Raw genomic sequence first — 15,200 nt, forward strand, 5'->3', positions numbered from 1 at the left:
TTTGGTTCATGGCTCAAAGGATAACTGAGTGATTGGTAACGTTGATTTAGTGATATAGCGTGAACCCGGGACACTTTACACTGTTGTAACATAACCAATCGAACGTATCAGAAACAGGAATCCGATTGACCCATCGACCAGCACCATAAAAGACAATAACAACAATCCATGGTCGTCTAAATCAGTTGGCGCGCTTCCAGACTCGCATTCTTGGTGACGTAACATCCGCGAAGGGCCGTTCGGGATATGCTAATAAAAAACTCGCGCATTAAAACTCGGGTATTACGCAAACGGGCGCTGGCAGCGTTCCCGAATCGGCCACTGCTCGGATTACATCCACAAATAGACGCACGCGCTGGCCGGCTTCGTCTTCTCCGATAGACTTTCGATTAACGTGTGCTGTGTTTCGCAGGAAGGCTCCAGGGCTGTGTTCTCGTGTCTCGACTAGCCCAAAAGTCTCGTTAGCCCTCCGAAATGCCGAAGCCAGTAGCACAGGAGGGAGAGGACCCCGATCCAACCCCATACCTGTTCGTTTCTCTCGAGCAGAAACGTATCGACCAGAGCAAGCCATACGATGGCAAGAAAGCATGCTGGGTTCCGGATGAAAAGGAGGGCTTCTTGCAGGGCGAGATTAAGGCCACCAAGGGTGACCTGGTGACCGTCAGCCTCCCCGGAGGCGAGGTAAAGGACCTTTTTTTATTAGACCAAGTAGTATGACATCGTTGAAGTAAATTATTTCATTAATTAAGGATAACTATTCATAGATGCAGATATTAAAAGCATAGTTGTAAGGTTAATTGAAAGCTTTTATATATAATGATATGAATTTGGTGAAATAATATTCTGATGTGTTGCTCTAAAAAGAGAAATTTATTATTGAAAAGTAGAACGCAAGACAAAACACTAAAACAAAAACAACTTAAAAGTAATATTCTTACCTAAAAAGAGAAACGACATATAATGCAATTATTTCACTCTAAACTAACAAAATATGGAACTTATTTATTTTAACTAATTTATTTATGATATTTTGTAATTCAATTTTATAGTCTTGAGAATATTTGAATTATTTTTACCGGTTAATCAATTGACAGTGACATACGTCACAAATATTCTAAAATCCTATGATGAACCAAAGAGTTCAACATATCTGATGAACCAAAGAGTTCATTACATCTCCCCCCCTAAAAAGTGCTTTCTCGGATCGGAATTAGTTTAGTGATATGGAAAATATTTGATTCACACTTTTTATGACCTGTGTCAATTCTATAAATTGATTTAGAAAGCTTCTGTAAAACTTCATAAGGACCTATTTTTAATTCATCTAACTTTTTCCTGTTCAGTCGGTTACCATTTTCAACATAAACCAAATCTCCGACTTTCAAGTCATAATTAATTCTGTTTTTATCAAAGTAAATTTTATTATAATTGTGTGATTTTAAAGTATTTTCTAATGCAATTTTTCTATCTTCCGTCAAATCATTACAATTATCATATTTTAATTCCTCCGGTAAAATATCAGTATTTTTCCCTTCTAAAAGATAACTTGGGGAAAACCCTGTTACCGTGTGTTCTGTTTCATTATACATTTGGGTACATTCATGAGCAATAGTTGTCCAAGAAAGTTTATTTTTCTTCTCATTTAACCTACATCTTATTTTGTTAACCAAAGTTTGGTTTAATCTCTCATTTAAACCATTTGAAAAAGGCGCATTTACAGCAGTGAAGACAATAGGTATATTTTCTCTATTTAAATAATTCTTAAATTCTTTGGAATTGATACCCGGATATTGATCAGAAAGAATGAGACCAATCTTATTTCCCTGTGGAACTTTTTGAATCAGTTTTATAAAGTCAGTTGAATTTTGTGTTTTTGAAGTCAATATGAAAGCATATCTAGAAAAATGATCTACCAATAAATGTAAATATGTTTTAGTGGATCGTGTGCCACCAAATCCGCCCACAGTATCTATTGACACTATCTCAAAAGGATAAGTAGCAGGACCCAGGTGAGACATTAGTCCAAAATTGTACTTTCCTCTTGATTTATTCTTTATGCAGGTTTCGCAGTGTTCACAAAATCTTTGTATGTTGTATGATAAATTTTTGGCTGTATAGAATCGTTTGATTTTATTTTTCATTTGTTGTGTCCCGATGTGACAATATTTATAATGAACTTTCTCTATAAGTTTTTTACTGAATTCTTCTGTTAATACTATTTTGTCTCTTTTTCCAACCTTTTGATAATATATATTATTTCTTTGGGTGAATTTCTTCTTATTCAGGTTTACATCTTTATTCTTCTCTTGATCAGTCTTTATATCCTCTAATGTAATAAAATTTACCAATTTCAAAATATCTTCTTGATTTTCATATGGTTCCAGAACGGCATTTCTGCTTAAACTGTCTGCTTCTATGTTATATTTTCCTGGAGAATATATAATTTCAAAATTAAACTGAGATATATAATAAGTTAAATCTCCCAAATCTTCATCTGTTCTAGCTTTTATATTCATTTTCTCTAGTGGCTTATGATCTGTAAAAACTTTAAATCTTTTTCCAATAAGCCAATATTGCCAATATTTTAATGCTTCTTTTATTGCTAAACATTCAATATATATAGCTTTCTTCTTTTTTTGAGAGTCATTTAATTTCTTTGAAAAATATGCACATGGTTTTTCTACTCCATCACTTTGTGGTTGTTTTAATACCGCTCCTAAGCCCAGTATACTAGCATCAGTATAAATATGTATAGGTAAATCCGGATCAAAAATTGCTAAAACAGGTTTCGAGCAAAGAATTTTTTTAGTGATTTCGAAAGATTCTTGACACTTTTCTGACCAAACGAATTGCTGTCCTTTTTTTAATAAATTATGTAATGGGTTTAATATTATTGATATATTTGGTATATACTTTCCATAAAAATTTATTTTACCTAAAAATTGCCTTACATTTTTTTGTGACTTCGGAACCGGGAATTCTTTTATAGCAATTAAATTATCCTTTAATGGAGTGATTGTTTTGTTTTCGATGATATGACCTAGGTATTTCACTGAATTTTGAGCAAAACTACATTTCGAAAATTTCAATCTAAAACCTTCCTTTGAAATTGCCTCTAATAATAACGATAAATGTTTAATATGATCCGAGAAAGTCTCCGAGAAAACCAGAATATCGTCGATGAACGTTACAGTAAAATTTGATAATTTATGTTTACGTATAATGCTACTTAGAATTCTCTGGAAAATCGCCGGAGATGTCTTTAAACCAAAAGGCAAACAAGTCCACTGATAATGTCCTTCTTGTGTAACAAACGCTGTCTTCTCTCTATCCTCAATTTTTAATGGTATTGACCAGAATGCTGAATTTATATCAAGTGTTGAAAAAAACTTACATTTGGTTGTCTTTACCATCAAATCTTCTATCCTTGGAAATGGTTGTGATTGTGGAACCACAATTTTATTTAACTCACGAAAATCTATACATAATCTTGTTCTTTTCCCATCTTCTTTTTTATAAGCTAAAGTTACTGGCGCAGCAAAAGGACTATAAGACTCTTCTATCAATTTTTCTTCTAATAGTTTAGAAACTTGTTCTTCAATTTCCTTTTTATCTTGTATAGTGCATCTGTATGGTCTCTTACTACAATATTTATCCACCATTAAATCAATATGAGCTTCATACCCCTTCACAGTGCCTATATCATATTTATCTTTTGCGAAAAGGGACTTATATTTGCATATCAATTTATCTATTTCAGATTGCTTTTGAATATCTAAATGATTTACAAATATTACAAATTGGTCTTCTTCAATATGTTCATTAAAGTTTATCATATACTCTTCTTTGTTTTTCATATTTCTTCCGTTTTTGTTAGACTCTTTAATCATTTTTCCTATATATTCTTTATCTTCATTTGTTTTTAAATTGAGTACAATTTGAGCAATTTCTAACTTTTCATTTTGAGCTAATTGAAACTTTTTTATACAGTCTAGACCAACTAAAAAATTATACTCAAAATTTTCTTTATCTATTACAAAAACATCCATATTCTTCTCGATATCAAAAATCTTTATCTTCAATGTTACTATCCCTAATGTTTTTTTCACACCATTAATCGTTCTTAAATTTGCAGTTTTAATAGAAATATTATTGTTGCTTGATAGATTTTTTAAACATAACAATTTAGAATTTATCAAGGAAACATTTGATCCCGAATCATAAATACCAGTTGTTTCTAGAGTATCGTTCAACAATAATTTAATCTTGATTAATGGTGGTACAATCAGTTTTTTGGATCAATTTCATTTAATTCGGTTTCTAATTCAGAATTATTAACAGTTCTTATGTGTTCTCTTTTATTATTATAGCTATTATTTTTAAACCAACATAATGATTCTGGATGATAACGAGAGCCTTTGTTTTCCTTTTCACAAATTCTGCATGGTTTATAATTACTATCCTTTTCTTTATTTTTATTTCCCAAATTTCCGGCGTTATTATTTAAATATTTTTTATTTGCTAGATGTTCCAATCCCCGTATATTATTAAATAAATCTTTAGTTTCTTTTATATTACATCTATCAATCTTGTCAGCAATAAAATTTGGGAGTCCAGTAGCAATTAAATCAATAAGAGTTGATGAATCCATTGTTTTATTTATCTCCAATAAAAGCTTTTCTTTTTTTAAAGCATACTCCATTAACGACCCTTGCCTATATTTAAACAAAATTGCATATCTTACCGGAGACCACCCTCTATCAGCAAATGTTTCACAGAAGTTTTCTTTCCAAGTTGACCATTCCGAATTTAATGTATATTTTATAAGCATAGAACTATACCAGTCAAGACTAGAATCTTCTAAGAATAACCTTAATGCTTCAATTTTAACAGAGTCTTCCGTTATACTCATACGAGTACATTCCATTTCGAATATGTCCAACCATTGTGTTACATTTGAGGTTTTTTTATTAAATTTCTGCAAAACAAATTTCTCTGTCAATTTCTTTATATTATAGGATTTTCCAGTCTCTTTCTTACAGGCGTTGAAATTTTCAAAGAATTCTGTCATTGCTTCTTCTGAAATACAGGCCGCAGGCTTTTGTATGTCACATTCCTCTAACAAATATCCTTTAAACTGCATATTTCCATCCTCATCCATATATGCTCCTCTTATCTCCGGTGTTACACGTATCCAAACTTGTCTTTTGTCATGTCTTTTATGTATAGTATCTTTTAATTTCAGGTAAACTTGAGTTTTGATCACTTGTTCATGTAATCTTGCTGGTTGAAGTTTTTCAGGTATCAAATAAGTGTGTTTCTCAAATTCCAATGAAGTAATGCAAAGTACGTTTGTTTTTGGGTCATTTTCCATCGCTTTTATTACGAATTCAAATCGTATTCTCTCCATTGTGTAAAGGTTAGCGAATATGTCGTTTTATAATGATATGAATTTGGTGAAATAATATTCTGATGTGTTGCTCTAAAAAGAGAAATTTATTATTGAAAAGTAGAACGCAAGACAAAACACTAAAACAAAAACAACTTAAAAGTAATATTCTTACCTAAAAAGAGAAACGACATATAATGCAATTATTTCACTCTAAACTAACAAAATATGGAACTTATTTATTTTAACTAATTTATTTATGATATTTTGTAATTCAATTTTATAGTCTTGAGAATATTTGAATTATTTTTACCGGTTAATCAATTGACAGTGACATACGTCACAAATATTCTAAAATCCTATGATGAACCAAAGAGTTCAACATATCTGATGAACCAAAGAGTTCATTACAAATGAATTATTATAAAGAAAATAAAACTTAAGATTTCGTGTTACGTAAAATCATAAGAAGTAAAGCATTCAACATAGATTTATTTGAGTTCTGTAGATAATTAGGTTTCTGTAATTAGCTTTTATACTGTTAGTGATAACATTATATCAATTTGAGATGGAATTAATTGAAAAGTTATTGATAACTTTATTTGTTGCTTATTCCAATGCTATTCGATTGACAATGACTAAAGCTTAACATTAAATGAGCAGGAGAAGACATATAAAAAGGAGCTCATCTCCCAAGTTAACCCGCCGAAATTCGAAAAAACTGAAGATATGGCGGATCTTACTTACCTGAATGACGCCGCTGTGCTGCACAATCTGCGACAACGATACTATGCGAAACTTATCTACGTAAGTCGGCGCTAAGGCGCCTTTACATACCACTTAAACTAATCGATATCTTTCTCCCACAGACAAAAGACTTCAAGAAGGATCTTGTAGGTCAAGTCAACCCACCTAAGTACGAGAAATGCGAGGATATGTCCAACTTGACATACCTCAACGATGCTTCGGTCTTGTATAACTTGAAGCAAAGATATTACCATAAGCTCATCTACGTAAGTCGGGTCTAGGCCAGCGGTTGCGGCGTTGCAGTGTGCATGAACGTCACCTTTCCTATCTCTCATCACTGTAGACACGTTTCTTTTGGATAGCAACCAAGTACTAAAGTGCAATAGCTGTCCATGAACGGCGCAATTAAACTTGGATTGATTTCTCAATTCGATTATAAATAGAATATTGACACCGGCCGAATCTATTTTGGTAGATTATTTTCGTCGCTTCAAAGTAGTACTCGTATGACGAAAAGATGCATCAGATATAACTTTTGGATGTTATCATTTTAAATTTAGTGCAAGTAACTGTATTAGAAGAATTTTAGATTAAATCTTTCATCGTATGATTTGATGAGTAATTTTATGATCGGCTTTGATGTTTCAATATAAATAGTTTGTATATTTGGCCACTCGAATCGATTTATTGCCTTCTTTCGTAAGCGCATAATGTTCAACATATGTCTTTAACTTTAGGACTTCCATTGATCAGTATTAGTTTTGATTGCTCACCTTCTATCATAAAACTTAAAGGAAATTGTGTCTACAGTCCAAAGATCCTAAAACCTATTGTAACTAAAACCATTCCTTCCAAAGCCGCTCTTGAACCCTCTACAAAGGACAAGGTGGTGAAACAGGACAACGGAGGACCTTTTTTGTTTTATCTAGAATAGATTTACGTTTAGTTTAGAATTTTTTCTTTGGTTTTTGTGTGTCATCTCGTTTTTCCACGACTTGGAAATAATCTCTTTCTTGTAGAGGTTAAGGTATCATTACAATACCCAACTCTACACAAGGGACTTACGACGTCCGTATACGTTAGATTTATTTTTTTCATACAGAAATTTCTATTACTTATATTTTTGAAGAATAGATTGAATATTATTAGAAATAATCATTATATAAAATTAGTAATAGAAATTTCTACATGTTTTAAAGTACAGCGTAAAGTATCAATACAATACTCTCGTTGTACTTGTGTGTTTTGATTTACGTTATTTTGTGCATCACATTCGTCGTTCTGAAATCCCAATCTTCGATCATTTCATTTCCTACAGCTCTCTTTATAATTTAAGATATAAAAACTTTTAATATATAGTATTATCCATTCCACAAATTTTCTTAATTTTCTCTATAATGTCCATATCTATCAATTCCTAGTGCTTTTCCTTTCAGAGTTATTTTATAACTTTAATTCCAACTAAATACTTTTATTCCCATTCCTTTTAGATTTCCTACAAAACCCTCTTTATCCAAAATATCGTCAAATTGACTATCATAATCTAACTCACCTAATTCACCAAACTCATCACCATTCTCATCACTATCACCAGCCTGACCAAGATTAACCCCAAAATCATCCAACAGACGTACTCGGGTCTCTTCTGCGTGGCCATCAACCCTTACAAGAGGTACCCCGTGTACACGACACGATGTGCCAAGCTCTACCGAGGCAAGCGTCGCTCGGAAGTGCCGCCCCACATCTTCGCCATTTCCGACGGTGCTTACGTCAACATGTTGACCAACCACGAGAATCAATCTATGTTGATTACGTAAGTTATTTTACCATTATCATGTTTGACAATTGAAGAATAGAATATTTAACAATATCGATATAGAAATAAGGTGTATGTTGGAAAACTGACGTGCTTTGACTATAAAAGAGAAACTATTACTAAAAAAGAAAGAAAGATAAGTCGTTAATTTCTAATGACTTTTTTTTGTTAAATTCAACTTACTCAAAAAACGGTTATATTTTATCATTCTTAGTTGAGAAAAATCATATCCTAAATTTATTCTTTTTTTTTAAATTCAACTGCGTTAAGTTGCAGAACGCAACTAAATCAATTTACCGATACTCAAAATCTGAATTATCATCCACACCATTTTCTTCCTCTTCTTAAATATTTATGATATTGTTATCTTGATAACACAAAAAATATTAAAGAATAACAAATGAACGTCGCGAAAGATAAACTAACAAATATCAATATGTGTACAGCGGAGAGTCTGGTGCCGGAAAGACTGAGAACACGAAGAAAGTAATTGCGTACTTCGCCACCGTCGGTGCCTCCCAAAAGAAGGACCCCAACCAGGAGAAGAAGGGATCCCTGGAAGACCAGGTCGTACAAACTAACCCTGTACTTGAAGCCTTTGGTAACGCCAAGACAGTGCGTAACGACAACTCCTCCCGTTTCGTAAGTATCCCATTTTTGTAATCATAATATCTTTTTTCGGTAAAATTTAAATGAATAATGATAAAAGTAGAACTAATAAAGGGACAGGGAATAAAAAACAGTAAAGTATTATTAATCTCAGTTTAAAGAAATAGATTCGCTAGAATAAAACATAAAAAAATGATAAAGTTATCAATGAAGTCAATAAGAAAAGTATTTTGATTACACACTAGTTTAATATCATAGTTTAAAGAAAGAGTTTTCTACTAAAACTTTAACTTCAGTAAAACTCTAAAAATACTTTCGAAGTTTATTAAATTTATCTATATTCCTCACCCAGGGTAAATTCATCCGTATCCACTTCGGCCCCTCTGGAAAACTGGCCGGTGCTGACATTGAGACCTGTAAGTACTTTCAAAAATGTATCTTTTCTTTTTAAGTTAGTTTTATTCATCTATTTCATAATTTTTTTCCAACTTCTTTTGATGTCAATTAAGAAAATGTTAATGACGTACTTACGTTTCAACGAAATTTAAAGTTTCCATCGTCAGGAATCCAATCTATACTTTATCTTTGAAGGATTAGTTAATGGAAAAGTAGGAATCCTATTAACCGAAGAACTGTTCGAACAAAGAAAATCCTGTCGGCTGAACAACCAAAACCTAATTATGTCATAAAACTTCTTATTTGTTAGTTAAACGATAGTCGACGACCTGTTTCTGACTTAAAACTACCAAACATACATATAAATCAATAACTTTAACTTGGTAATTTAAATGCCTAACACTATATGCTTTTCTTCCAGATCTGCTAGAGAAAGCCCGTGTCATCTCCCAACAGGCTCTTGAGCGTTCCTACCACATCTTCTACCAGATGATGTCCGGTTCAGTCCCTGGGCTTAAAGGTTCGTTAATAAAACAACACACCATCTATAATTTTAAAAAATATTCTGAAGTAAATCTGATTTTAATACTTAAATTATTTCCAGTTCAAACAAGGTAAAAAGTTCAGCGTACTTGAATTTTTTATGATCTTTTTCAGTACTCAACACATTCTTTATTATGGGTTCGAAATTATACCTTCTATTTAAATGACATTAGGTATTTTATGAGATGATATTTGTTGCTGAGGTCTTTGCTCGGCTATGGACGATGTATAGTCAAGAAGTATTTACTTTACATAACATGAAAGTTATAAGGCACCAACACAAACTTCACACTCCCCAAACACATACTTCCATTGTATGTTATTAACATAATTTTCAATATTTAGAACAATGTATGCTGTCAAACGACGTATATGACTATTACATCATATCGCAAGGCAAAACTACCATTCCCAACGTAGATGATGGCGAGGAATGTACTTTGACTGACGTAAGTTCGTCCTTCCGAGACAAGGAGCCACCAGTTTCCAAGTGTTTGTGTCCCTACCCAGTTGTTAAGCCGCTTACAACCAGCTAGCAACTGGGCATCTAGCCAATGAACAGGCATGATGGATGATGCCGAATAGTTTGATTTCGACCCAAAAGCCTCTACGCATAGCATGTTTTCCAACTTTTAGCAATGGTTTATCAATTATCAAATGAGACTGTAATTGATGACCGTTTTAGGAATCTGCATGTTGTCCAACGATATCATGGACTACCACATTGTCTCCCAAGGCAAGACTGTCATTCCCGGCGTGGATGACGGAGAGGAAATGACTATTACCGATGTGAGTCCAGAATATGACGTACTGGCTCATCTCTCATTTACCATCTATCACTTTTGCTTTCCGCTTCATTAGGACTGAATTGAGCGCCAGTCTATGCATGTGTATGTCAGATTCCGGCAATGTTTACAGAATTGACGATGCTTACCAACCGAATGTCGGACTATCCCCTCATAAGTCAGGGGAAGACACGAATACCTGGAGTCAACGACGCAGAAGAGTTCGAACTGACGGTTGTAAGTCGCGAACTGCGCATGGAGCGTGCGTCCTGATTCCGATATCCGTGGATTGGATTATTTCATGCCAAATTTCTGACCTATACATGACATGCCCGCTCCTTGCAAGAGTTCAAAAGGCGGTTTTGCACAGGTGTTTTTTTTATCACGGATCTAGACCATCCCTGGCCCCGCACAAGCACACCCCTGTGGATTAATATGCGTGCAGACACGACACAGACAGTTAGGATGTTCGGACAACAATTTCAGGTTTAACAGGCGGCAGACTGAGATACTAATTTTAGTGTATTATAATTTATCAACAGATATGTGTTTGTTGTCTAACGACATCCACGATTACTATAACGTCGCCCAGGGTAAGATCACTATCCCCAACGTAGATGACGGCGAGGAATGTACTTTAACAGATGTAAGTTCAAAATTGTCAACGAAATGAAATGTCCCACAGAAGTGACTATGAGACGTACACTTCGTTATTGTTTAGTACCTCAGCCCGATCAACATTTGTTTGCCCACCATTAAAATGAATTTAATGGACGATCAACGAGACTAGCTCATACCATTCGTGTTGAAATTATAAGCCGCAGAAATGAACGTGTAGGCACTTTTAGAAAGATCCTTTAGTTTTGGTTAGAGTTGTAGTACATTTAGCTAAACGACATCATTCCCTATCGCACCAAAAGTATATGACCTGTGCACCTTTTGGCAGAAAAAAAACAACGACCAGTAAACGCTAACAAACTAACGCCATTCATATTATTTTTCGCTTCACTAATGAACTAAAACCCAATGTTGTAAGTATTTCTACATGCTTTTTGCAATTGTCACTATTGGCTTTTGCACTTTTGTGTTCAATTATTTTAAATTAATTTATTGGTAATATCAAATATTTCAAAATGTTGCATAGTTCAAATTCATTTGTAAATAACAGATATAAAGTCACTTAATTTGAAATTTCAAACTTAATGTCCTATCTGATTCTAATAGAGTTTTGATGTTATAGCAAGCCTTCGATATCCTGGGTTTCACCCAAGAGGAGAAGGACAACGTATACAAAATCACCGCCGCTGTCATGCACATGGGTAGCATGAAGTTCAAGCAGAGGGGTCGTGAGGAACAGGCTGAGGCTGATGGTACTGAGGCAAGTATTGTGTTGTTTTATTTATAAATTAAAAAATATTATTATCAAGATAACAGTAGGAGAACTTACATTGCAACTAAAGTCAAATTTTATTCTCACTTCTCATGTATATTCGCGGTACCTACCATTCGTTTAAAATATCGGTGTCTGCTAAGGATACCATTTATTAATGATAAATGATAAATCCTTCATAAAATAACATCATAACTCTAGATATTTTTACCTATTTTATATTGCTGGAGAATAGCAGAGACTTTCTTTCCACTTTCCATGATTCTAGCATACTTTTTTTGCTATACCTGCATTCATCATTATGTGCATGCAAGCCCGTGGGTACTCTCGGCTTAAGAGTTCATGAAACGTTAAAAAAACCCTGAAAACTCATTTTAAATCAGGCATTCCCTCTTTCCAGGATGGTGAGAAGGTCGCCAAGCTCCTCGGTGTCGACTGCCAGGACTTGTACAAGAACTTGTTGAAGCCCCGCATCAAGGTCGGAAACGAGTTCGTGACCCAGGGTCGTAACAAGGACCAGGTCACCAACTCCGTCGGTGCCCTCTGCAAGGGTATCTTCGATCGTCTCTTCAAGTGGCTGGTGAAGAAGTGTAACGAGACCCTAGACACCAAGCAAAAGAGGCAGCACTTCATCGGTGTACTGGATATTGCCGGTTTCGAAATCTTCGACGTGAGTATCGCTGATGGGACTTAGGCCAGATGATTGAAGTTGTTAATAAAAATTTCAGGTTCTTTCAAAATTTCGAAAGCTATAAAGAAAATAATAATTTCTTTATGGATTCTCTAATATTCAATATTCATGTCTGTCTGGATGCAAATTATAAATGAATTATATACATAAATCTATAAAAAAGGGAAACATGATGAACTTCAAGAAAAAGTTGACTGGCCTCTGTTTCTTCAGAGAAACAATGTATTTGTGAACATTATTTATAAAATATTTACTTTTCAGGACGAAGATAAAATAGATAAGTAGTTAAGTCTAGTGGTACAGACACTGGTTTTAAAAAAAATTCTACTATTATGATATTAATAATAATTTATTCCTTAGTTCAATGGGTTTGAACAACTTTGCATTAACTTCACAAACGAGAAACTCCAACAATTCTTCAATCACCACATGTTTGTATTGGAACAAGAAGAGTACACCAGGGAAGGCATTCATTGGGAATTCATTGACTTTGGGATGGATTTATTGGCCTGCATAGATCTTATTGAGAAGGTATACCGAGTGTGAACAACCCTCGGTTGGACACATATGTGCCCTATGTGTAGCTCCATGTGTTAGATCATTAGCTTTATTTATCTCCTCGCTGACTAATTTATGGTTATTAGCATAGATTGTATCTAACTGTTTTATTTCCTATCCATTTATGGGTTCTGTATTTTATAAAAGTTCAACGGTTTCGAGCAACTCTGCATTAACTTCACCAATGAGAAGCTGCAGCAGTTCTTTAACCACCACATGTTTGTACTTGAGCAAGAAGAGTACAAGAAAGAGGGCATCAACTGGGCCTTCATTGATTTCGGAATGGACTTGCTCGCTTGTATCGATCTGATCGAGAAGGTAATTGTCGAACGGGTATCACTCACACCCGTCGGCGCTGGGGCTCTCAAGACGGGATATAACTCTCACAACTTCATATTGACCACTCGATCAGAGATAGGTCTCTCCAAGGTGATAGGGCCCTACTGAATTGTGGAACGAAATCCACAACAGTACTTTACCTTTAATCCCCAACTTAACATTCCTTACCTCCCTGCAGTTCAACGGTTTTGAGCAACTCTGCATTAACTTTACCAACGAGAAACTCCAGCAATTCTTTAACCATCACATGTTCGTTCTGGAGCAAGAAGAATACCATCGTGAAGGCATCGAATGGACTTTCATTGATTTTGGCATGGATCTCCAAAATTGCATTGACCTTATAGAAAAGGTAGATGGCGAAAACGCAACAATGAACGCTTGCAACTCGCCAACTCTGTTCTCGAATAACGTCCCTTTCATCAATCATTTGATCATGTGTTGAATTTTGAATTTTAGAATAACCAATCAACTGAATTTTATCAAAGACATTATTCGAGCGACGGATCAATGCTGTGTGCCCATTATGTTTCTTGTAATTTTGTTATTCGTGTGTTTCACTATCCGTTTAACGTGTTACACTATAAACACACGCACTCACACGAACACTTTTATTTTTATGCAGCTTAACAATCGTGTTGGATTTTATGTTTTCACGCAGATGAACGGGTTTAATCAGCTCTGTGTTAACTTTACCAACGAAAAATTGCAACAGTATTTTAACCATTTCATGTTTGTGCTCGAACAAGAGGAATATGAAAGGGAAGGGATCCAATGGACCTTCATAGATTTCGGTATGGATCTGCAACCGACAATAGATTTATTAGAGAAGGTATTAGAGGTTATTTTCTGGATTGAAGCATAGGGCCGCGGTAGAATTAGCTTCAGGCTAGACTATTATGAAACGCCTGCAAGCGCAAGATATATTATTTTGGCTGCAACCCTTGCTGGCCGTACTGCGATGTAGAAGCAGATGCTTACATATGAAAAAGCAAAAGCTAAGCATTATTTTGTAATATAAGCAGACTCCTCAGCTACTATTCTAAGTACAAACCAATTCACCGCTGATATACTTGCACATAATATTTAAAACTTGGAAGTAGTTTGTTATTAATAAGATTTAGACAATTTCTTACACACAGTTACTAATATTATTAGTTATGAAAGCGCAGTATATAACGGAAAAGCTAGGCTTACACAACGCAATAACTACGAAATACAATAATATGCATAGCACATTACAAAAGCTATATACTTCTATTTGCATAGCATGTTGCTTTTATCAATAACGCATAACAAACAATAGTATAAGGCAATTTTTAGATCAAATAATTAGATACCTTTTATCTATAATTTTTAAAATATTTTTTTTTAAATTCAATATTTTTGTGCTTAGTCAAAAAAAGATAAAAAAGCACTTTTTTATTCCGATTTATATGTCTATTTTGCATTATTTACTTTTGCATATTTTTGCAGTAGCATACTATTTATTAACCCAACGTGAAATTACTAACACATTCGTGTTCTAATCTCACCGGTCCGATTTCAGCCCATGGGCATCCTCTCCATCCTTGAGGAAGAGTCTATGTTCCCCAAAGCCACCGATCAGACCTTCGTTGAGAAGTTGAACAACAACCACTTGGGCAAGTCTGCCCCCTTCCTGAAGCCCAAGCCCCCCAAGCCCGGCTGCCAAGCCGCCCACTTCGCCATTGGTCACTACGCCGGTAATGTAAGTATCAGCATATCATCAAAAGTCAACATCATAATTGTCCAAAATTTATTAAATTGTCCACACTTTAAGTCTTGTAAAATTTGGGAAATTTTAATTAGTTCTATTATAATAGGCAGATAAATCATTTACACTTACGCAAACGGTGCCGTGTGGTTCCCGGTACCAATAGAAAACAATAAAGTACCACTCCATCTCTTTCTTATAGGCG

At 34.4% G+C, this 15,200-nt stretch overlaps 1 protein-coding gene across 21 annotated transcripts in view; it reads left to right on the forward strand.

The window, feature by feature from the left end:
- Nucleotides 1-15,200, forward strand: part of LOC106138025 (myosin heavy chain, muscle) — a 28,012-nt gene that overhangs the window by 268 nt on the left and 12,544 nt on the right. For 3 of the 21 annotated variants that reach the window (XM_060947345.1, XM_060947346.1, XM_060947347.1), the window contains 11 exons: nucleotides 413-681; nucleotides 6,053-6,196; nucleotides 7,765-7,949; nucleotides 8,399-8,594; nucleotides 8,914-8,977; nucleotides 9,379-9,477; nucleotides 10,186-10,289; nucleotides 11,526-11,663; nucleotides 12,076-12,345; nucleotides 13,442-13,612; nucleotides 14,810-14,989. In XM_060947345.1, coding sequence (XP_060803328.1) covers nucleotides 475-681; nucleotides 6,053-6,196; nucleotides 7,765-7,949; nucleotides 8,399-8,594; nucleotides 8,914-8,977; nucleotides 9,379-9,477; nucleotides 10,186-10,289; nucleotides 11,526-11,663; nucleotides 12,076-12,345; nucleotides 13,442-13,612; nucleotides 14,810-14,989 — 1,758 coding nt within the window. In that variant the 5' untranslated portion in view covers nucleotides 413-474. Of the gene's footprint in view, nucleotides 1-412; nucleotides 682-6,052; nucleotides 6,197-6,258; nucleotides 6,403-7,764; nucleotides 7,950-8,398; nucleotides 8,595-8,913; nucleotides 8,978-9,378; nucleotides 9,478-9,845; nucleotides 9,950-10,185; nucleotides 10,290-11,525; nucleotides 11,664-12,075; nucleotides 12,346-12,726; nucleotides 12,898-13,071; nucleotides 13,243-13,441; nucleotides 13,613-14,809; nucleotides 14,990-15,200 lie in introns of those variants that run through there. The other 18 variants (XM_060947344.1, XM_060947352.1, XM_060947354.1 and 15 more) reach the window with 9 other exon arrangements.

Source organism: Amyelois transitella, chromosome 13, assembly GCF_032362555.1.
Source record: "Amyelois transitella isolate CPQ chromosome 13, ilAmyTran1.1, whole genome shotgun sequence".
Lineage (NCBI taxonomy): Eukaryota > Metazoa > Arthropoda > Insecta > Lepidoptera > Pyralidae > Amyelois > Amyelois transitella.